Genomic DNA, 21,644 nt, shown 5'->3' with positions numbered 1-21,644 from the left:
CATGATAAGTCATTTTAAGCCCTCACACTTTGAGTCAGCTTTCTTATTATGGCTGCCAGAAGTTAACTAGTAGTTTGAAAAGGTGGTGGGTCTAAAATGCCGTGAGAAAAATGTCTAAAACTGAAGATTTAAGGCACTCTGAAGGCAAAATTTGGGATATACAGTAGAGTGTCATGAACTGCAAAGTTTAAGCAACAGACAAACAAATGTTTGTTTGTTGGCTGACAAACAAAAGGTAAACTTTATTCCAAAGCTGATAGCTTTAGTCCAGGAAGGGAAAAAATAAAGTGTAATCCAAGATTATATGAAGCTGGTTCCCAAAAGGCTATAAACAGGACTACAGAGACTTATGCTGAAAAGACAACAAAGGCTAGAATAAAGACAGACTGTTTCTACACATGAAGGCAGATGTCAGGTAGATGGAAACGCTTCTCCTTCCATCTACCAGCACAGTTGAACTACCAAAATAAATCAGGAAGTGAGTGACAATAACTGACACGGGAGATGTAGAGATTTGAACTTTCACACATCGGAGGATGCAGGGAGGAAGGGAATGCAAGTGACAACTTACAAACAGAACCTGGAAGTAAGAATTTGAAGTTCAAAGCACATGAAAACAAAAAACATAAATAACAAACTAAGAAAACAAGGAAAAGCATAACAAATCCACTTTGGTGTTTTTCTTTCTTCTTTTTTTGCTGCATCATGATATGGCACCTCAACCCCTGTCATCTGTGCTGTTGCAGGTGCAGAAGGAGAAGCTCCATGCCGAGCTGAAGCAGGTACTGAGCCAGAAGAGAAGTCATCTGAGAGAGTCGACCTGCCAGCTGGCCCAACCAGAGATGGACTCTGAGCCAGCAAATGAACAGACAGTAAGCAGAAGTCTGACTTTTCAGGCTGAAATATGTTACCTTTCTATGTATCAATGGCTTAAAGCTGTAATGTGCCAGGTGATGCACAGCTAAACACAGAAAACTGTTAACTTTTTCCTGCATTTTACTTCCTCTTTTCAGCCTGTGGAAAAGTGAATGTAGTCTAAGAATAGAATGACCTTTCTTCTGCGACAGCTTCATGGATAAAATGAACTTTGAAGTAAAGTTGAGAACAGTACAGTAAAACATGCACCTACTCAAACAAGTGCAAAATTTTACTCAGCATTGGAGCCCAAAAATAATTAAAATTCAAGACCGAAAAGTCGTTTTAGCAATTTTTTACTTGCCTTTGACCTGCTATTCAATTCTGATGCAGTAGTGTGATGCAGGCTGACAAAACCACAGGATTTATGCACTGACTAACTTCTTTTAAAAGACTGAAATAATGACTAGTATTTTGTGTTTAACTATATTTTTGCTATTACTAAACTAGTATTGGTAATAATAAAACAAAAAAAGAATCTCGTGGATAACCGAAGTTTTGTGTTGGTGTCTGTGTGTCGCAGAGTGTGGAGGAAGCCTCTAAATCTGTGGAGATTGTGGTGGAGACAGAGGCAGGGGCTGGAGCCAGCGGCTACAGTGTGACTGGTGGAGGAGAACGAGGGATCTTTGTAAAAGACGTCCTCAAAGACTCTCCAGCTGCTAAACACCTCAGTCTACAGCAAGGTGCCTGCAAGCACACCTGATTCATTTAGAAAGCACTACTAACATACATAACATTTATATAAGATTTAAAAGGTAATTAAAAAGATATTTAGACTTCTTTTAAGGAGTTTGCACAGAAAACTTTATTATTTGGGGGGAAAGCCCAATATTACATTTTCCACATCATCTGTTCTCATTTTATTTCATATCAGCTTTGTTTATATCCCACCTTTAAAAATAGAGTTAATGAATTGCTTCAGTAATATAATGAAATATGAAACAAAAAGCCAAAAAGTTGGGGCCAAATAAAGCAAATAAAATTAAGGTGAAATTAAGTTGAAGTTAAAAGGGGAAAAAATCTAATGTAACATGATATCAATAGAAGATAATAGGACAAGTCTTGACCCAGAAGGTGGAAATCTACAAATTCCAACAACAGTTGACGCCTATTTTTGTTGCAGAATTTTGCAGAATTTTTGTAAAAATCTTCAAATATTGATTAAACACTTCCTGACTCATCAGGGAGTCTGCAATTTCCAAAGAGTTAACAAACTCTAACCCACTTTTTTTTAAATGCATTTATTCTGATGACGTTGTCATTAGGGGGGGGGGGGGGATTATCGATTTATCGATTAAAAACGATTCTGGCTTGGATAACGTGATATCGATTCATTAAAATCCTGAATCGATTTTTAAATATAAATTTATTTTGCCCGAAACGCCAGAATCTCAGGTTAAACCTCACAAAATTTCTACAACCACCAAACAGCTGAAACAGTAAATGAGAGCAGGTACACGGATTCTGCACGAAGACGTAAACACAAACACAACCCAACGCATCTGAATCAGTGAGATGTCGCCTTTTCACCCGACAGCACATACGCAGACACGGACACGCCGTCGGGGCTGAAAGCCAACTGCTCACTGATTTTGAAGCGTCGGCGGGCGCTTTGTGTTTCTGTGCTTTTTGTGCTAGATTCTGAAGCTGCAGGTTTTATCTCTCTCCAAACAATACTGACTGAACCAGCAGCAAAAGAAGATCCAAACTACGCTTCACATTTCGCTTCACATAAACATCGTCACGAATTTCCTCTTACTTTTGCTGTTTTGCTTCCACCACGATAAAAATCACACTTCCTGACTCACTTCAAGAACAGTTTCCCATTTAAAAATCTCTGTTTTCTGCATTAGTCGCTTACTTACCCACCAGTCTTAGGTGTCGGCCGCTGTTTGCTTGTTTTTTTTTTCGTTTTGGTTTGTTTTGGGGTTTTTTGCTTACTTCCGACAAGAAAGCCTCATTTCTGCTGTTCAATTCTGAACAAATTTAAACTTTTTAAAATTGTGCAAAATTGCAAAATGCTTAACTGTGTCTCTAATCAAACTTTATTTAATAAATCACTTTTACTTTTTCTACTTTTTCCACTAAATGCATCCTATACTAAATATACATCACAAACTGATGTACATGAATATATTGTTCATACTGTTTTTCTGTATGAAGGTGACCAGCTGCTAAGTGCCAAAGTCTACTTTGACAATGTGAGGTATGAAGACGCTTTAAAAATCCTTCAGTGCGCAGAGCCATATAGGGTCAGCTTCCAGCTTAAGCGAACCATCCCTGGAGCGGATGGCAGCGTGCGCCCAAAGGTTCCCAGTGTGGAGGTCAAAGGTCCCAAAGTCAAGATGGGCAAAATGGTAAAGTAGCTTTATCAATTTATTGTAATCACTTTTAATCCTGAAAGCCATTGTGCTGAAAAAATATATTGTGAGTGATCAACTAGTACAGATAGATGCAGGTCTTTAAATGTTGTTGACTGATGCTCTTGTCACACGTGTTTCTTTCAGAGTGTGAAGGGGACCAAACCATTCAAGACTCAGAAGAAACGAGGTGGACGTTTTGGTCTGAAAAGGCTAAAAGAGAAGCGAAGAGAGGAGCTGGTGGTAGAGGGAACACCTCCCAGGCTGGAGATGAGTGATGTAGAGTTTTCTCTTCCCAAATTCAAACAAAGGAAAAGTCCAAAAGTTGAAGTAGAGGAAGCCAGAGGAGCAGCAGTTGAGAGGAAGGCAAAGAAGAGGATGAGGTTGGCCTTTTTTGTTTGTTTCTTTCTCTTTGGTAGTTCCAAATAATACTACAATGCAATGCTTGTTGTACATTAAATTGCACAACATTAAATTATATCTATTGTAATGTTGTGCTTTAAATTAGATATAATCTTTTGGGGAAATATTACAATGTTCTTTCCTATTTCCTTTTTTCCTCTCTAAAACACTGTTTTCCAAGGTTCCCGCAAAAAGGAGCAAAAGTGGAGACAGGACGGTTTGAAGGACAAGTGAATATTTCCCCATCTGAAATGCCTGGAGCTAAAGTGAAAAGCAAAGGAAAAGGACACAAGTTTGGCATCACCTTTCCTACAAGCAAACACACAAAGTCAGGCTCTACTTTGGAAACTGGATCTGTGGAGCTGAAGCCTCCGGGGGTAAACATCCAGCCGCCATCTGTGGAGTTCAGTTTGTCTGCTAATAAAGATGTGGAGAAGGGAGCATCTAAAGTTAGCCTACCTGATGTGGAGTTTGCTCTCCCTTCAGGAAAAGCTGAGACATCTTTGCCCAGTGTGAAGGGAACGGCCAAAATCAAAGCTCCTGAAATGGACATCAAAGGAAGAGCTGAAACAGCTGAAGGAAAAGTTCATGTAGATGCAGACAAAGGAGATAAAAAGGTCAGAATGCCAAAGTTGAAACTACCCAAAGTTAGACTCTCACACCATTCAGATGAAATTGATGGTGACATCAAGGTAAAAGCTGGAGGCATCAAAATGCCTCATACTGACATAAAACCTCCAGAGGTAGAAATCAAAGGAGATGGGCAGATCGGTCTTCCCTCTGTTGATATTTCTTTGCCTAAAGTGAAGGGAAAGACTGACATATTGATCAAAGATCACGAAGGAATTAGGAAGACTGCAATCAACATGCCTGCCAGTGACATCTCTGTAGCTGATATTGATTTGGAATTAGACAGCGGACGGAGAATTCCTGATGAGGTCGAGGGCACTTTTAAAGGGCCCAAGATCTCTATGCCAAAGGTTGATATCTCACTACCTAAGATGGGATCATCGGTGGACACTGAGTGCCCAGAAGTGGAAGGAAAATTCTCTCTACCTTCTGTTGAGCTCTCACTCCCAAAGGTCCAATCAGACAGTGGAGATGTCCATATGGACTACTATGTTGGTGGTGATGGAAAATTCAAAATGCCTGATTTTGACATTTCTCAACCAGGAGAAGTAAACATAAGGGGACAAGGTGTGGAAGGGGAATTCAAGTTACCCAAAGTGGACCTGATCCTTCCCAAAGGCAAAGCAGGAGTGACTGATGTTGAAGGGGAAGGAAATTTTCATTTACCACCAAGTGAAATGCAGATACCCTCTGTTGATATTTCTCTTGAAAAGGGAAGGGCAAAGGGCAAAATTGAAATGGAGGCTCCCTCTGCTAAAGGACGATTCAAAATGCCTTCACTTGATGTCAGACTCCCTAAGATGGGAACATCTGAAACTGAGGCTAATTTACATGGTTCTGATATCAAAGGAGGGAAAATTGAACTGCCATCAATAGATGTTTCTCTGTCAAAAGACAAGGGAGGGGCTGAAACTGATGGAAAAGGAAGCAATTTTAAAATGCCTTCATGTAATATATCCCTACCAAAACTGAAGCCATCTGAAAAAGAGGTTGTTTTAGAAGGGAGTGAAGTAAAAGGAGGCAAACTCACCATGCCCACTGTAGACATTTCTCCTCCAAAAATAAAGCTACCTGACCCTGATGTCAAACTTGAAGGACCAGAACTTCCAGGTGTTGACTTTTCACTATCCAAGCCAAACATTGAGGCCAATGTGGAGCTCAGTGGCAGTGGGGGTAGCAAGTTCCAGCTCCCAACTTTTGATATCTCACTTCCAAAGGTGCCCACCAAAGAAGGGGAATTTGATATTGAATCTAAAGCAAAAGGAGGAGCAAAGTTCAACGTCCCATCACTTGACTTCGCTCTTCCTGTAATGAAATCACCAGAGGGAGAGGTAAAGATTGAGAGCCCTGAAGTCAAAGGAAGAAAATTCCAGATGCCTTCTTTGGATGTCTCACTACCAAAGATGAAGATGCCTGAGGGAAATCTTGTCCTAGAAGGACCTTCTCTTGACATCTCTCCTCCAAAGGGAAAAGCAAAAGGAAAAGCAGAGGGTGACATACAAGTAAAAAGTAAAGGAGAACCTTTTCAAATCCCTTCAGTTGATGTTTCTCTACCTCAAATTAAATCAAAGCAAGGTGATATAAATGTTGAAGGACCAGAAATTACCTTTGAAGGTAATGGGAAAGGAGGCAAATTCAATTTGCCATCTGTTGACATTGATCTTCCTGTTGTAAAAATGCCGACTGTTGATATTTCACTTCCAAAAGGTAAAGAAGAGGGAGAAGTTGACACTGGCATTGACATAAACACTGAAGGGCCTGAAGGTAGAGGAGGAAAGATAACACTGCCAAAATTTGACATTTCTTTACCAAAGGTAAATTTTCCTGAGGGTGATGTCAAATTAAAAGGACCTGAAACAAAGGGAAGAAAGATTGAAATGCCAGATATTGACATATCACTCCCCAAAGGAAAAGTAGGGGGGGAAATTGAAGGGCACACTGGCAAAGGCAACAAGTTCAACATGCCCTCTATTAACATCTCTCTCCCTAAAATAAAATCTAAAAGACCAGATATAGATACTGAAGGTCCTCAAGTCAGAGGTGGAAAACCAAACATGCCATCCATAGATCTTTCTACACCTAATATAAAATCTCAGGATGTAGATGTCGCGCTTGAGGGTCCTGATGTCAAGGGAGGGAACATCAAAATTCCATCTGTTGATGTTTCACTTCCTAAAGGAAAGGTTGAGGGTGACATAAATATCGAAGGCCCTGACATGAAAGGGGGCAAATTCAAAATGCCAAAATTTGATGTTTCTTTGCCTAAAGTCAGTCTCCCAAAGGCTGGAGTCGATGTTGAAGGACCAGATTTCAAAGGGAAACTTCAAATGCCCACTGCTGATATCTCTCTTCCAAAGGGAAAAGCAGATGTTGATATTGACATTGAAGGAAAAACTGGGAAAGGTGGCAAGTTTCACATGCCTTCAGTTGATATTTCTCTTCCTAAAATCAAAGCAAAGGGACTTGATGTTGATATCCAAGGGCCTGAAGTCAGAGGTGATATGTCACTCCCTAAAATCAAGTCTCCAGAGGTAGATATCAACCTCCAAGGTCCAGATATTAAAGGGGGGAAATTTAAATTGCCCACTGTCGACATGCCATCATTGGATCTTTCACTACCCAAAATGAAGTCTCCAGATGTTGATGTCACTCTTGAGGGTCCTGATGTCAAGGGAGGGAACATCAAAATTCCATCTGTTGATGTTTCACTTCCTAAAGGAAAGGTTGAGGGTGACATAAATATCGAAGGCCCTGACATGAAAGGGGGCAAATTCAAAATGCCAAAATTTGATGTTTCTTTGCCTAAAGTCAGTCTCCCAAAGGCTGGAGTCGATGTTGAAGGACCAGATTTCAAAGGGAAACTTCAAATGCCCACTGCTGATATCTCTCTTCCAAAGGGAAAAGCAGATGTGGATATTGACATTGAAGGAAAAACTGGTAAAGGTGGCAAGTTTCACATGCCTTCAGTTGATATTTCTCTTCCTAAAATCAAAGCAACAGGACTTGATGTTGATATCCAAGGACCTGAAGTCAAAGGTGATATGTCACTCCCTAAAATCAAGTCTCCTGAGGTAGATATCAACCTCCAAGGTCCAGATATTAAAGGGGGGAGATTTAAATTGCCCACTGTCGACATGCCATCATTGGATCTCTCACTACCCAAAATGAAGTCTCCAGATGTAGATATTAATCTTGAGGGTCCTGATGTCAAGGGAGGGAACATCAAAATTCCATCTGTTGATGTTTCACTTCCTAAAGGAAAGGTTGAGGGCAGCCTTGATGTTGAGGGCCCTGAAGTGAAGGGTGACAAGTTTAAAATGCCAAAATTTGATATTTCTTTACCAAAAGAGAGTCTTCCAGAAGGTGGTGTCAAAATAAAAGGTCCTGACATTAAAACTGGAAAGATTGAGATGCCAGACATCGATATTTCACTCCCCAAAGGAAAAGCAAAAGGAAAAATTGAAGGAGATATTGGAAAAGGTGGAAAGTTCCACATGCCATCTATTGACCTGTCTTTTCCTAAAATCAAAGCCAAAGGTCCTGAAGTTAATGTTGAAGGCCCTCAGGTTGAAGGTGGGAAGCTAAATATACCATCCCTTGATGTTTCGCTACCCAAAATGAAATCTCCAGATGTAGATGTCACTCTTGAGGGTCCTGATGTCAAGGGAGGGAACATCAAAATTCCATCTGTTGATGTTTCACTTCCTAAAGGAAAGGTTGAGGGTGACATAAATATCGAAGGCCCTGACATGAAAGGGGGCAAATTCAAAATGCCAAAATTTGATGTTTCTTTGCCTAAAGTCAGTCTCCCAAAGGCTGGAGTCGATGTTGAAGGACCAGATTTCAAAGGGAAACTTCAAATGCCCACTGCTGATATCTCTCTTCCAAAGGGAAAAGCAGATGTTGATATTGACATTGAAGGAAAAACTGGTAAAGGTGGCAAGTTTCACATGCCTTCAGTTGATATTTCTCTTCCTAAAATCAAAGCAAAGGGACTTGATGTTGATATCCAAGGACCTGAAGTCAGAGGTGATATGTCACTCCCTAAAATCAAGTCTCCAGAGGTAGATATCAGCCTCCAAGGTCCAGATATTAAAGGGGGGAAATTTAAATTGCCCACTGTCGACATGCCATCATTGGATCTCTCACTACCCAAAATGAAGTCTCCAGATGTTGATGTCACTCTTGAGGGTCCTGATGTCAAGGGAGGGAACATCAAAATTCCATCTGTTGATGTTTCACTTCCTAAAGGAAAGGTTGAGGGTGACATAAATATCGAAGGCCCTGAGATGAAAGGGGGCAAATTCAAAATGCCAAAATTTGATGTTTCTTTGCCTAAAGTCAGTCTCCCAAAGGCTGGAGTCGATGTTGAAGGACCAGATTTCAAAGGGAAACTTCAAATGCCCACTGCTGATATCTCTCTTCCAAAGGGAAAAGCCGATGTGGATATTGACATTGAAGGAAAAACTGGGAAAGGTGGCAAGTTTCACATGCCTTCAGCTGATATTTCTCTTCCTAAAATCAAAGCAAAGGGACTTGATGTTGATATCCAAGGGCCTGAAGTCAGAGGTGATATGTCACTCCCTAAAATCAAGTCTCCAGAGGTAGATATCAACCTCCAAGGTCCAGATATTAAAGGGGGGAAATTTAAATTGCCCACTGTCAACATGCCATCATTGGATCTCTCACTACCCAAAATGAAGTCTCCAGATGTTGATGTCACTCTTGAGGGTCCTGATGTCAAGGGAGGGAACATCAAAATTCCATCTGTTGATGTTTCACTTCCTAAAGGAAAGGTTGAGGGCAGCCTTGATGTTGAGGGCCCTGAAGTGAAGGGTGACAAGTTTAAAATGCCAAAATTTGATATTTCTTTACCAAAAGAGAGTCTTCCAGAAGGTGGTGTCAAAATAAAAGGTCCTGACATTAAAACTGGAAAGATTGAGATGCCAGACATCGATATTTCACTCCCCAAAGGAAAAGCAAAAGGAAAAATTGAAGGAGATATTGGAAAAGGTGGAAAGTTCCACATGCCATCTATTGACCTGTCTTTTCCTAAAATCAAAGCCAAGGGACCTGAAATTAATGTCGAAGGCCCTCAGGTTGAAGGTGGGAAGCTAAATATACCATCCCTTGATGTTTCGCTACCCAAAATGAAATCTCCAGATGTAGATGTCACTCTTGAGGGTCCTGATGTCAAGGGAGGGAAGATCAAAATTCCATCTGTTGATGTTTCACTTCCTAAAGGAAAGGTTGAGGGTGACATAAATATCGAAGGCCCTGACATGAAAGGGGGCAAATTCAAAATGCCAAAATTTGATGTTTCTTTGCCTAAAGTCAGTCTCCCAAAGGCTGGAGTCGATGTTGAAGGACCAGATTTCAAAGGGAAACTTCAAATGCCCACTGCTGATATCTCTCTTCCAAAGGGAAAAGCAGATGTGGATATTGACATTGAAGGAAAAACTGGTAAAGGTGGCAAGTTTCACATGCCTTCAGTTGATATTTCTCTTCCTAAAATCAAAGCAAAGGGACTTGATGTTGATATCCAAGGACCTGAAGTCAAAGGTGATATGTCACTCCCTAAAATCAAGTCTCCAGAGGTAGATATCAACCTCCAAGGTCCAGATATTAAAGGGGGGAAATTTAAATTGCCCACTGTCGACATGCCATCATTGGATCTCTCACTACCCAAAATGAAGTCTCCAGATGTAGATGTCACTCTTGAGGGTCCTGATGTCAAGGGAGGGAACATCAAAATTCCATCTGTTGATGTTTCACTTCCTAAAGGAAAGGTTGAGGGTGACATAAATATCGAAGGCCCTGAGATGAAAGGGGGCAAATTCAAAATGCCAAAATTTGATGTTTCTTTGCCTAAAGTCAGTCTCCCAAAGGCTGGAGTCGATGTTGAAGGACCAGATTTCAAAGGGAAACTTCAAATGCCCACTGCTGATATCTCTCTTCCAAAGGGAAAAGCAGATGTGGATATTGACATTGAAGGAAAAACTGGTAAAGGTGGCAAGTTTCACATGCCTTCAGTTGATATTTCTCTTCCTAAAATCAAAGCAAAGGGACTTGATGTTGATATCCAAGGGCCTGAAGTCAGAGGTGATATGTCACTCCCTAAAATCAAGTCTCCAGAGGTAGATATAAGCCTCCAAGGTCCAGATATTAAAGGGGGGAAATTTAAATTGCCCACTGTCGACATGCCATCATTGGATCTCTCACTACCCAAAATGAAGTCTCCAGATGTTGATGTCACTCTTGAGGGTCCTGATGTCAAGGGAGGGAACATCAAAATTCCATCTGTTGATGTTTCACTTCCTAAAGGAAAGGTTGAGGGTGACATAAATATCGAAGGGCCCGAGATGAAAGGGGGCAAATTCAAAATGCCAAAATTTGATGTTTCTTTGCCTAAAGTCAGTCTCCCAAAGGCTGGAGTCGATGTTGAAGGACCAGATTTCAAAGGGAAACTTCAAATGCCCACTGCTGATATCTCTCTTCCAAAGGGAAAAGCAGATGTGGATATTGACATTGAAGGAAAAACTGGTAAAGGTGGCAAGTTTCACATGCCTTCAGTTGATATTTCTCTTCCTAAAATCAAAGCAAAGGGACTTGATGTTGATATCCAAGGACCTGAAGTCAAAGGTGATATGTCACTCCCTAAAATCAAGTCTCCAGAGGTAGATATCAACCTCCAAGGTCCAGATATTAAAGGGGGGAAATTTAAATTGCCCACTGTCGACATGCCATCATTGGATCTCTCACTACCCAAAATGAAGTCTCCAGATGTAGATGTCACTCTTGAGGGTCCTGATGTCAAGGGAGGGAACATCAAAATTCCATCTGTTGATGTTTCACTTCCTAAAGGAAAGGTTGAGGGTGACATAAATATCGAAGGCCCTGACATGAAAGGGGGCAAATTCAAAATGCCAAAATTTGATGTTTCTTTGCCTAAAGTCAGTCTCCCAAAGGCTGGAGTCGATGTTGAAGGACCAGATTTCAAAGGGAAACTTCAAATGCCCACTGCTGATATCTCTCTTCCAAAGGGAAAAGCCGATGTGGATATTGACATTGAAGGAAAAACTGGTAAAGGTGGCAAGTTTCACATGCCTTCAGTTGATATTTCTCTTCCTAAAATCAAAGCAAAGGGACTTGATGTTGATATCCAAGGACCTGAAGTCAAAGGTGATATGTCACTCCCTAAAATCAAGTCTCCAGAGGTAGATATCAACCTCCAAGGTCCAGATATTAAAGGGGGGAAATTTAAATTGCCCACTGTCGACATGCCATCATTGGATCTCTCACTACCCAAAATGAAGTCTCCAGATGTAGATGTCACTCTTGAGGGTCCTGATGTCAAGGGAGGGAACATCAAAATTCCATCTGTTGATGTTTCACTTCCTAAAGGAAAGGTTGAGGGTGACATAAATATCGAAGGCCCTGACATGAAAGGGGGCAAATTCAAAATGCCAAAATTTGATGTTTCTTTGCCTAAAGTCAGTCTCCCAAAGGCTGGAGTCGATGTTGAAGGACCAGATTTCAAAGGGAAACTTCAAATGCCCACTGCTGATATCTCTCTTCCAAAGGGAAAAGCAGATGTGGATATTGACATTGAAGGAAAAACTGGTAAAGGTGGCAAGTTTCACATGCCTTCAGTTGATATTTCTCTTCCTAAAATCAAAGCAAAGGGACTTGATGTTGATATCCAAGGGCCTGAAGTCAGAGGTGATATGTCACTCCCTAAAATCAAGTCTCCAGAGGTAGATATAAGCCTCCAAGGTCCAGATATTAAAGGGGGGAAATTTAAATTGCCCACTGTCGACATGCCATCATTGGATCTCTCACTACCCAAAATGAAGTCTCCAGATGTTGATGTCACTCTTGAGGGTCCTGATGTCAAGGGAGGGAACATCAAAATTCCATCTGTTGATGTTTCACTTCCTAAAGGAAAGGTTGAGGGTGACATAAATATCGAAGGGCCCGAGATGAAAGGGGGCAAATTCAAAATGCCAAAATTTGATGTTTCTTTGCCTAAAGTCAGTCTCCCAAAGGCTGGAGTCGATGTTGAAGGACCAGATTTCAAAGGGAAACTTCAAATGCCCACTGCTGATATCTCTCTTCCAAAGGGAAAAGCAGATGTGGATATTGACATTGAAGGAAAAACTGGTAAAGGTGGCAAGTTTCACATGCCTTCAGTTGATATTTCTCTTCCTAAAATCAAAGCAAAGGGACTTGATGTTGATATCCAAGGGCCTGAAGTCAGAGGTGATATGTCACTCCCTAAAATCAAGTCTCCAGAGGTAGATATAAGCCTCCAAGGTCCAGATATTAAAGGGGGGAAATTTAAATTGCCCACTGTCGACATGCCATCATTGGATCTCTCACTACCCAAAATGAAGTCTCCAGATGTTGATGTCACTCTTGAGGGTCCTGATGTCAAGGGAGGGAACATCAAAATTCCATCTGTTGATGTTTCACTTCCTAAAGGAAAGGTTGAGGGTGACATAAATATCGAAGGCCCTGAGATGAAAGGGGGCAAATTCAAAATGCCAAAATTTGATGTTTCTTTGCCTAAACTCAGTCTCCCAGAAGGTGGTGTAAAAATAAAGGGCCATGATACTAAAGGTGGGACAACTGAGATACCCGAAATTGATATTTCACTCCCTAAAGCAAAAGCACACGGAGAAATTGACGGGCACGCTGAAAAGGGTGGAAGGTTTCATATGCCATCTGTCTCTCTTCCTAAAATCAAAGCAACGGGACCTCAATTCAACATAGAAGGTGCACATCCAGGGTTTGAGATTTTACTACCTGAAGGAAAAGCTGAAGTTGACCTCAACATCGAAGGTCCTGGCAATAAAGGACGCAAATTCACAATGCCCAAAGTTGATATTTCACTTCCAAAGATGAACTTCCCAGAAGGTGATATCAAAGTGGAAGGACCCAACGTGAAGGGAGAAAAGGTTACAGTTCCAGAGGGTACAGTAGAGGGAGATATCAATATTGAAGGACTCTCTGAAAAAGGAAGGTTTGATATCCCGAAGGTTGAAGTTGATAAAAAAGGAGGTGGATTCCATATGCCAAGTCTTGACATAAATCTGCCCAAATTTGACCTTGACCTCAGCCTGCCCTCTGGTGTAAAAGCTAAAGGCTTCAAAGTTGATACTCTAAGTCCTGATGCATCTGGAGATTTGGAGATGTCTGGTCTTACAGGAGGCCTTAATCCTGCCAAATTGGAAGTTAAGAATGAAGATATAGAGACAGGTGGTCTAGAAGGTCCAGGTGCATCCCTAAAACTTCCCACAGTAAAACTACCAACAGTTGACATCTCAGCTCCAAAGATGGATCTCAATTTTGGCCTTACAAAACCCAAAGGTGATGATGTGGAAGTAGAACTTCTGAAAGCAGAAGGAGGGAGGCCTTCTTCAGGGGGCAGCTTTGATCTACCTGTTTTCCTCAAAGTACCTAGTTTCACTCTTCCTAGGTTTGGGGGAAAGACAAAGAGCTGTAACTTGGAAATACCAGTACCTAAGGGAGATACTTCACTCAGTTCACCACATGTAGAAGGAGAGATCAGAGCACCGTCGGTGGAGTTTGATGGAGGTGGAAAAGTCAAGGTGAAAAAACCTAAAATCAAACTGCCCTCATTTGGCATGTCCAAGAAGGCTGCAGATGTATCAGTCTCTTGTCCTGATGTTGATGTTAAAGGGAAAAGGGGAAAAATTGACATTCATCAACCAGATATCAATGTTGACAACTCAGATGACATGTCAAAATACAAAATGAAATTTCCCAAGTTAAAAATATCATCACCCAAAAGTGAACTCCCAGAGGAAAAAGTTGAAGCAAAACTGGATGCAGATGTAGAGGCAAAAGGTGGCTTCCATGCACCTGACGTCTCTTTAAAACTGCCAAAGTTTTCTATCCCAGGCTTTGTCTCTAAGGAAAAAGACCTAGGTAAGCCAAGTGGTGACCTTGAAGCTAAAACCAAGGTCAAGATGCCTTCTGTTGAGCTCTCGTTACCAGCAGCTAAAACACCAGAGACTGAGGTTCTTCTCCCAAAAGCAGAAGTTGATGTTACAGAGGCTGATATAAGAGGTTATGAGGGAAACCTTAAAATTCCCAAAATGCCAACGATTGATGTTTCTCTCCCCAAATTAGACCTTGATGTGTCCTTGCCCAGAGGAAAGTCTCCAAAGATTGAAGGACCAGACCTGGAGCTAAAAGGGGGTGACGGAAAATTCAAAAGGCCTCATTTTAATATGCCTGCATTTGATATTTCACTTCCAAAAGCAAAGACTGATTCACCAGATTTAGAAATGAAGGAGACTACAGAGGGAAAGTTAAAAATGCCTCACATAAAAATGCCCAACATTGACATATCGCTTCCTAAAGGAAAACTCAAAGATACTGAGGCAGAAATAGAAGTGGATGGACAAGGAGAAGCAAAAGTCAAAACACCTTATCTGAAAATGCCCAATGCTGATGTTTCTCTGCCTAAAGGTCATATTGAAGGTCCAGAGATAGAGATTCAAGGAGAAGGTGGAAAATTCAAGATGCCACATCTAAGCATGCCTTCTGTTGATATTTCATTGCCCAAAGGGAAGATTGGAGGTCCAGATGTTGAAGTAGAAGGACATGGCAAAGGAAATTTTAAGATGCCTCACTGGAAAAAGCCAGATGTTGATATCTCTCTAACCAAAGGACAGATTGAAGGTCCAGAAGTGGAGTTAAAGGGGGAAGGTGGGAAATTTAAGATACCACATCTAAGCATGCCCTCTGTTGATATTTCACTGCCCAGCGGAAAGACTGGAGATGCAGAGACTGAAACAGAAGGAAATGAAAGAGCGAAATTCAAAACACCACAAATGAAAATGCTTTCAGTTGATATTTCAGCACCCAAGGGAAAGATTGAAGGTGCAGATATCGAAATGAATGTTGATGTTTCTCTACCTAAAAGAAAAGTTGAAAGTCCAGGAGTTCGAGATGTGGAGATCAAAGGAGAAGCTGGAAAATTCAAGATGCCCCACATCAATATGCCTTCAGTTGATATTTCACTACCTAAAGGAAAAACAGAAGGTGCAGAGATCGAGCTGGAAGGAGGTGCAGGGGGGGGGATCAGAATGCCTCAGGTCAAAATGCCAGGTTTTAACGTCTCTCTACCCAAAGGAAAAGCTGGCAAAATTAAAGGAGAGATTGAAATTGAGGGAGATGGCAGCAAAATGCCACATATGACAGTGCCTTCAGTCAATATTTCACTTCCAACGGGAGAGACTGAAGGTGCCAACGCTACAATTAAGGGTGAGGGAGGAATATTCAGGATGCCAAAAGTTGACATTTCTCTTCCTAAAGGAAAACCTTCAGTGCAAGGTCCTGAGGCAGATATCAGGGGAGATAGAGGAGAGTTCAAGATGCCAAATGTGGGCATATCACTTCCCAAGGGAAAAGTAAACATTGATACACCAGCAGAGAAAATGGAGACAGAGGGAGGAATCATCAAACTGCCAGATATCAAGATGCCAAAAGTTGATATTTCACTCCCGAAAGGCAAAAGTAAAGGTAGTGAGGTATCTGTTGTAGAGATGAAAGTAACCAGTTCTGATATTAAAGTTCCAGAGGGAGAAATACTACTGCCAATGGCTAAAACCACTGAAGCAGAGATTAACTTACCAAGTGGTAAGGCTGACCTGGACACTGGGGCTCTTGGAGAAGCTGATTTGCATTTTGAGGGTGAGCACAAAGGCCTAAAATTAAAAGTCCCGACAATAGATATCAAAGGTCCAAAAGGAGGCTTAGAACTTGATACTGGACTTCACAAAGGGGAGGGCAAAAAGGACAGGAAAAAAGTTGATCTACCTGACTTAGATGTCACTACAGAAACCAGCAGCAAAGTAAAAGGGCCTAAAGTCAAAGGAACAAAATTCAAGATTGGAATGCCAAAAAAGAAAAACGGTGGAGAAAGATTTGAGTATTTTGAAGTTGAAACCCAGAATGGTCATAAAGATGACAAAAATCGTGTTAACCATCCAGTACCAGAAGTTACATTACCAAGTGTAAGTCTAAAAACAGAAGTGAAAGGAGAGGGTGGCTCCTCATCGCCACATGCAGGAATCAGAGTCCCCAAAATACCAGACATAGAGTTTGATATTGGCTCATCTCAAGATGGAGATAACAGCAAAACAGAAAAAGGCAAGAAAATCAAAATCCCTAAGTTTGGCGTCCCATTACCCTCCCTATCCTCACCAGAGGAAAGTGTGAATGTCCATGGGCCAGAAATTCAGTATGAGGGCCCTAAAATGCCTAAAGTAAAGAAAGCGGTTTTTGTCTTGGTAGACACTCCTCCAACAAATAAGCCTGCTACAAGCACAAGTCCCTTAAAAGGGGAAGCAATGGCTGAGGCTGAGACAGAGACTGTCAAAGTGAAGATGCCCAAAATCAAAAAGAAGCCAAGCTTTGGAAAGTCCAAAGAAAAGTCAGCTGCTGCAAGTGCAGAAAAAGAAGGGGCAGAAGAAGAAAAGTCAAAGGGGGGAAGAATAAAGATGCCTAAAGTGTCGTTTTCGTCTGGCAAATCTGCATCATTTGGTGGTGACACTGTCAAAAGAGAAGGTTCAAGTTCAAGTCTCAATGGTGAAAGCCCTCACAAGGGCTCCAAGGAAGAGAAGGTGGCATTCAGTGGTAAAATCAAACTCCCAAAGGTGGAGTTCACCAGTCTATATGGGAAGACGGGTGCAAGAGGAGCAGACATGGAAACAAGTGGGGAACTGGGAAAGCATTCATCACCAGAAGAAGTACAATCAAGCACAATGTTACCAGGGGGTTTCACTGAGGAGCCTTTGAAGGATTTGGTGTCTTCTCGTGCCAGAACAGAAATGCTGGACAGGGACAGCTCAGAGTCCCCTTCTGGTTTTGCCACAGAGTTCACCTCAACAAAGTTTCAAGCTTGGAGCAAGGTGGAGAGCAAAAGCAGGGAATCAGAAGAGAGAGAGTCTTCCTCATGGTTTAAGGTCCCAAAGGTCACCTTGAAGCCACATGCCACAGGTAAGGCTAAAGGAGATGCTATCCGATTGTTCAGTCTGACGTCACTAGCCGTGTCTGGGTCTAAACTCCGCTGCAGGTCCATATATCAAACGATCACTATGGCATTACTGAGAGTTGAAAAACTGTCTAAAGTCTTTCATCTTTAATAAAATGATCAGCGTTCTGCTCTACCAGGTGTAACAATTGAGTTTAACATCCAGGCATCCATGAAAACGGAATTTATGACATCTAACGGAGTTAGAAGTTAGCAGGAGTTAGCTCGCTAGCTTCTATCTAAATACAATATAGCATGTCCTGACTGCGGGGTTTTGGAAACAAATTAAAACGTACAGCTCTGCTATCACTTCCAGCATTAATGAAGACAGAAAACTAAACAGCAGTGACGTTTGTAGGGTTACTGAAGTTGGGTTAGCTGGTATATAATGATGTGCTACGTGACCGCTAGCGACACAGCTATGTTAGCATAATATAAACAAGCTAACTTTTTTTCCACTCAATAAAAGTTAACATGAGTGTTCTCGGTGGTCAGGAACAAATGTAATCGCATGGCAGGATGCTGTAAAAGGACCAAACTTCAGCCAGGAGAACAACTGAGATAATCCATCCACAATACGAGGTTAGTCATTCATATACTGCTGCATGGGCTGGGCTGTAGTTACATCCTAAGGTTTTAAAAGCTGAGCTTAAATAAATGATTAGTGGTAATAAAAGCCGAGGGAGGTCAACAGTGATCACTGACTGTTTTAGGAGCTTTTTGAGATCAAATAGAAGAAAATACATAACATTAAACATGTTAACAACACAAAAGCCATATTAAACGCAGACTACTTTAGACCCGGAAGTAGGATTCGTCGCGTCATCACTGAACAACCGGATTGGGCTGGCATTACGTCAATACTGCTGTTAATGTTATTATTAAAGCCGCTTTTTGTAAAAACCCTCTGAGATATTTAATTAAAAACTTCACCACAAGATGGCAGCATTTTACCAGAAAGTTTTAGTGCAGGTTTTGAACCCAACCCAGTCAGCTTTAAATTCTTCTGCATTCATTTGAATCACTGTGCATTGCCACACTAAAAGACTAGTCATCCAGTGTTTCATGTTTCTTTAAGAAAAATGCATAGCCTGAGCTCTTATATATTTTAATAGATATAGTAAGGACAAGAAAATAGAGATTTTTTTATCAAAGCACTACATTGAAAATTTAGAAAAATCTAAATTTGTATCTACCCCGTCTATTAAATTTGCCCGTTTAGTTGCATTATGAGAAATGAGAAAATAAAGCATATAAATGAGAAAATGAAAAACTGTAAAAGTCTACACATTCAAAAATGATGTTTAATCAATTTTGCATGTGGTTCTCATATGTTATGTCTGGATTTTACTGGGTTTTTTCACTATATTACCACAGGATTTATTAGAATATACTTTACACTATCTATACTTTATTCTTGCTGCTACCTTTGATGTTTTTTGTATATTTTTTTGTGTTCCTGGTAAATAAATCACTAATCTATATACTCTTGTTTTGTCTCTTCTACATAAGACTAAGTTTCTTTTCCCTCTTGATTTCTTCACCTATCCTCCTCTTTTTCTTTCATTTCTCTTATTTCCTGGCCTACCTACTGCAGGCTTCCTCCAGATAACTCCAGAGAGTTCTCCTCAGGCCCAGCAGAAAGGTGAGGTAGGGGGTGAGGCAGATGTCTCGGGGTCTTTCTGCCTCCACACCTCAGGGCTCGACTTCACCACCTCGCAAATGACCGAAGAGCACCAAATCTCTTCCTCCGAGGAGGGAACTGTCACCATGGTGACAAAGACCACCAGAATCACCCACCTGGCTGAAACACGAACAGACGAGTCTTCAACGACCACAGCAACAACAAAGACAACAACAGCAGCTCACCAGGTGTCAAAGTACTGAAGATGCTGGAATGGTATCTTTAATGTATTTTACTTTTCTTGTTATTGTTGTTTAGTTTTTTTGTGAGGTTGCCGTGTTAATATAAAGTAAACCTCTAATAAAAGGACAATTCATCCCCAAATTAGTGATACATTAGTTTTTTCTTCTGACCTGTAGTGCTGTTTATCTACTGAACTTTTTTGAACTGATTATTTGTGGGCTCCACGCATCATTTCTCCAGCTAATATCGCCAAAACTGGGCAACTCTAACCAAATCAATTTAGATGGATAAATAGTAACATAGCCCAGAGGAACACCGTGTATATTAATTTGGGGTTCATCTGTGCCTTAACAAAAAAAATTATATTATATTTTCATAGATGATGTATGAATGTGATGAACTACAATAACATTACATCAAGCAGTATTATTGTCATTATTATAGCTAAAGATTGCTATATATTTCCTTCTCTCATCTTACATGTGACGACTTTTTTTGTTACGGTTTGTTAGTTTAGTCCAAATTATTTATCCGATTTTGTTTGGTTTTTAAAGGTTTCACTCTGAATGTAAACATGTCGGACTGTTTCATTATTTATTTTTGTTTTGTGTTTGAAATGCGCTGGAAAGAGTCTTTTACTCACATCGACTTCATGGTTCATGATTCAGTTCCATGATCATTTAAAAATATTTCATTATAACCATCACAACGTAGGCCAGAGGAATATTTATGTAAATAAAACAATATAATTGATTTTTTGAAGCTGTTTCCTTTTCAGTTCAAAATGTATTTTCATATTTACCAAAGCATAAATGATATTGTTTTGACCTGAAACAATGTTTTGTTTATCTTGAAGAAAAAGTGTGAACTTTCTGAGATTATGGGCTTTTTTTGCCATAGTTTTATATATTAGCACATTTAGCCTGTGCTTTTTTTTTTCCCAGAGACGGTCAGTGAGTAAGCAGGACGCTCTGGACTCTTTATCTGCTGTGGGGATCAAACCTGTGACTATCTGGTTATAGGTTGCTCTCAAATATTTAGCCCAACCTGCTGCTAATATATTTTTTATTAATGTTTTTACTGTACAATGCCAAAAAAAAGGGCACCACTGTATTTTTTGTGAATGAGGCTGTAGCTTTAAAATACACTGATATTTCTGAAGCTCGGCTGTTAAGTATTGTTGCGTTTCAAAACATCAGCAGTGAGCTGGACGGAAATTTGGGGATTTAAACCAGAAATTCAGAAATTTTAGAGAGGAAACTGTAAAGTTTATTCTGTTGATCCAAGTTGCTAAAAGGCTGCTAGAGTGAGACTAGTGGGGGTGGCGTGTCTTGATCTTGTTGCAAAGCAATCGTGTTAGAAAAAAAGGCCAGAAAACAGAGTTATAAATATTTCTAAAAACACCAAAAATTACTGTCGGAGAGATTGAAACTTTAAGTGCCTTTACCCAGTACAATTTAAACAATGTATCTACTATTTAATGTATAAACTGTTTTAAAATGGAATAATCTTCTTGAATATCAGTTTTTATGTCTCTAAATTTTGATATTTAAGTTTAATTTATAAACAAAGAACTTACCATTTATAAACATGTTTGTAATTTTTCTGGTATTCTGTTAAAACGTCCTACCTTAAAGGATACACCAATCAGGCTTTTTGAACGGTTTTCTATTTTCAAGTAGATGTAAAACATTTAAGAATAAACACTTTTATGTTTCCTTTATTTGGCTGACTGATGGAATGAAGCTGCGTGGTAAAATGCATGAATCCATAAAAGAGTTGTCTCATTAACAACGTTTAGCACAGTGCCTTTTTTTGCAGCTGAGAACTAGAACTTTAAAAAAAGCTGAGACGAGTAGTGACATGTGAAGGTAACGCGCACTGAGGCAGGATGTACATGCAGAGAGATTTTTAACTTTCTGGTTTAACAAGGTCTTCGAATTTCTTTTTGATTCTAAGGGTTTCAGTGGCAAGTGTTTTGTCAGAGCTGCATTGAAAGAATGTTTGTAAAGATGTTACTTAAATAAAGTAATATTCACACAAAAAGTCTTCTGTCCTGTAGTCAAATTTTAAATAAATTTCAGTGAAATTTTCAAAGAGACAACATTATTTCCTACTCCATATTTTTATATTGCATAATTCTCATCTCAGAGTTATTCTTCATCATAAGCTGGGCCTTGGTGCAGATCCTCACTTCCTTAAATGTCTGAAACAAGCTGTTTTTAGATCTTCACTTTAAGGCCACCCAACTTTCATAAACCAACTGCCCCCTGAATCGATGCCCCTCACAGGGGCAACGGGTAGGTGGAGCTTGTGTGTAGCACTTTGTGCCTTAATTGACCATATTAGGGAGATCCTCCCTCTATGACATCATCCCTAGCCAAGGGTATAAAAAAAATGA

General features: G+C 40.4%; 1 protein-coding gene across 4 annotated transcripts; it reads left to right on the top strand.

Moving 5' to 3' along the window:
• The first annotated feature begins 488 nt into the window (after nucleotides 1–488).
• Nucleotides 489–21,276, top strand: prx (periaxin). Of its 4 annotated transcripts, XM_082503893.1 has the most exons (6): nucleotides 489–872; nucleotides 1,439–1,598; nucleotides 3,079–3,272; nucleotides 3,423–3,658; nucleotides 3,859–17,342; nucleotides 18,974–21,276. In XM_082503893.1, exons 1-6 carry the CDS (start codon nucleotides 711–713, stop codon nucleotides 19,261–19,263), a joined length of 14,526 nt encoding a protein of 4,841 aa, XP_082360019.1. In that variant the 5' UTR covers nucleotides 489–710; the 3' UTR covers nucleotides 19,264–21,276. The 4 variants fall into 4 exon arrangements, with proteins under 4 accessions (XP_082360019.1, XP_082360016.1, XP_082360017.1 ...); XM_082503890.1 differs by lacking the exons at nucleotides 489–872; nucleotides 1,439–1,598; nucleotides 3,079–3,272; nucleotides 3,423–3,658 and adding an exon at nucleotides 17,872–17,958 and having other exon boundaries at nucleotides 3,857–17,342; nucleotides 18,974–19,083; XM_082503891.1 differs by lacking the exons at nucleotides 489–872; nucleotides 1,439–1,598; nucleotides 3,079–3,272; nucleotides 3,423–3,658; nucleotides 18,974–21,276 and adding exons at nucleotides 17,872–17,958; nucleotides 18,889–18,899 and having other exon boundaries at nucleotides 3,857–17,342.
• The last annotated feature ends 368 nt before the right edge of the window (nucleotides 21,277–21,644 follow it).

This window comes from Aulonocara stuartgranti (assembly GCF_965226115.1).
Source record: "Aulonocara stuartgranti genome assembly, chromosome: 14".
In the NCBI taxonomy this organism is placed as follows: Eukaryota; Metazoa; Chordata; class Actinopteri; order Cichliformes; family Cichlidae; genus Aulonocara; species Aulonocara stuartgranti.
This window is presented reverse-complemented; position numbering and strand designations above follow the sequence as displayed.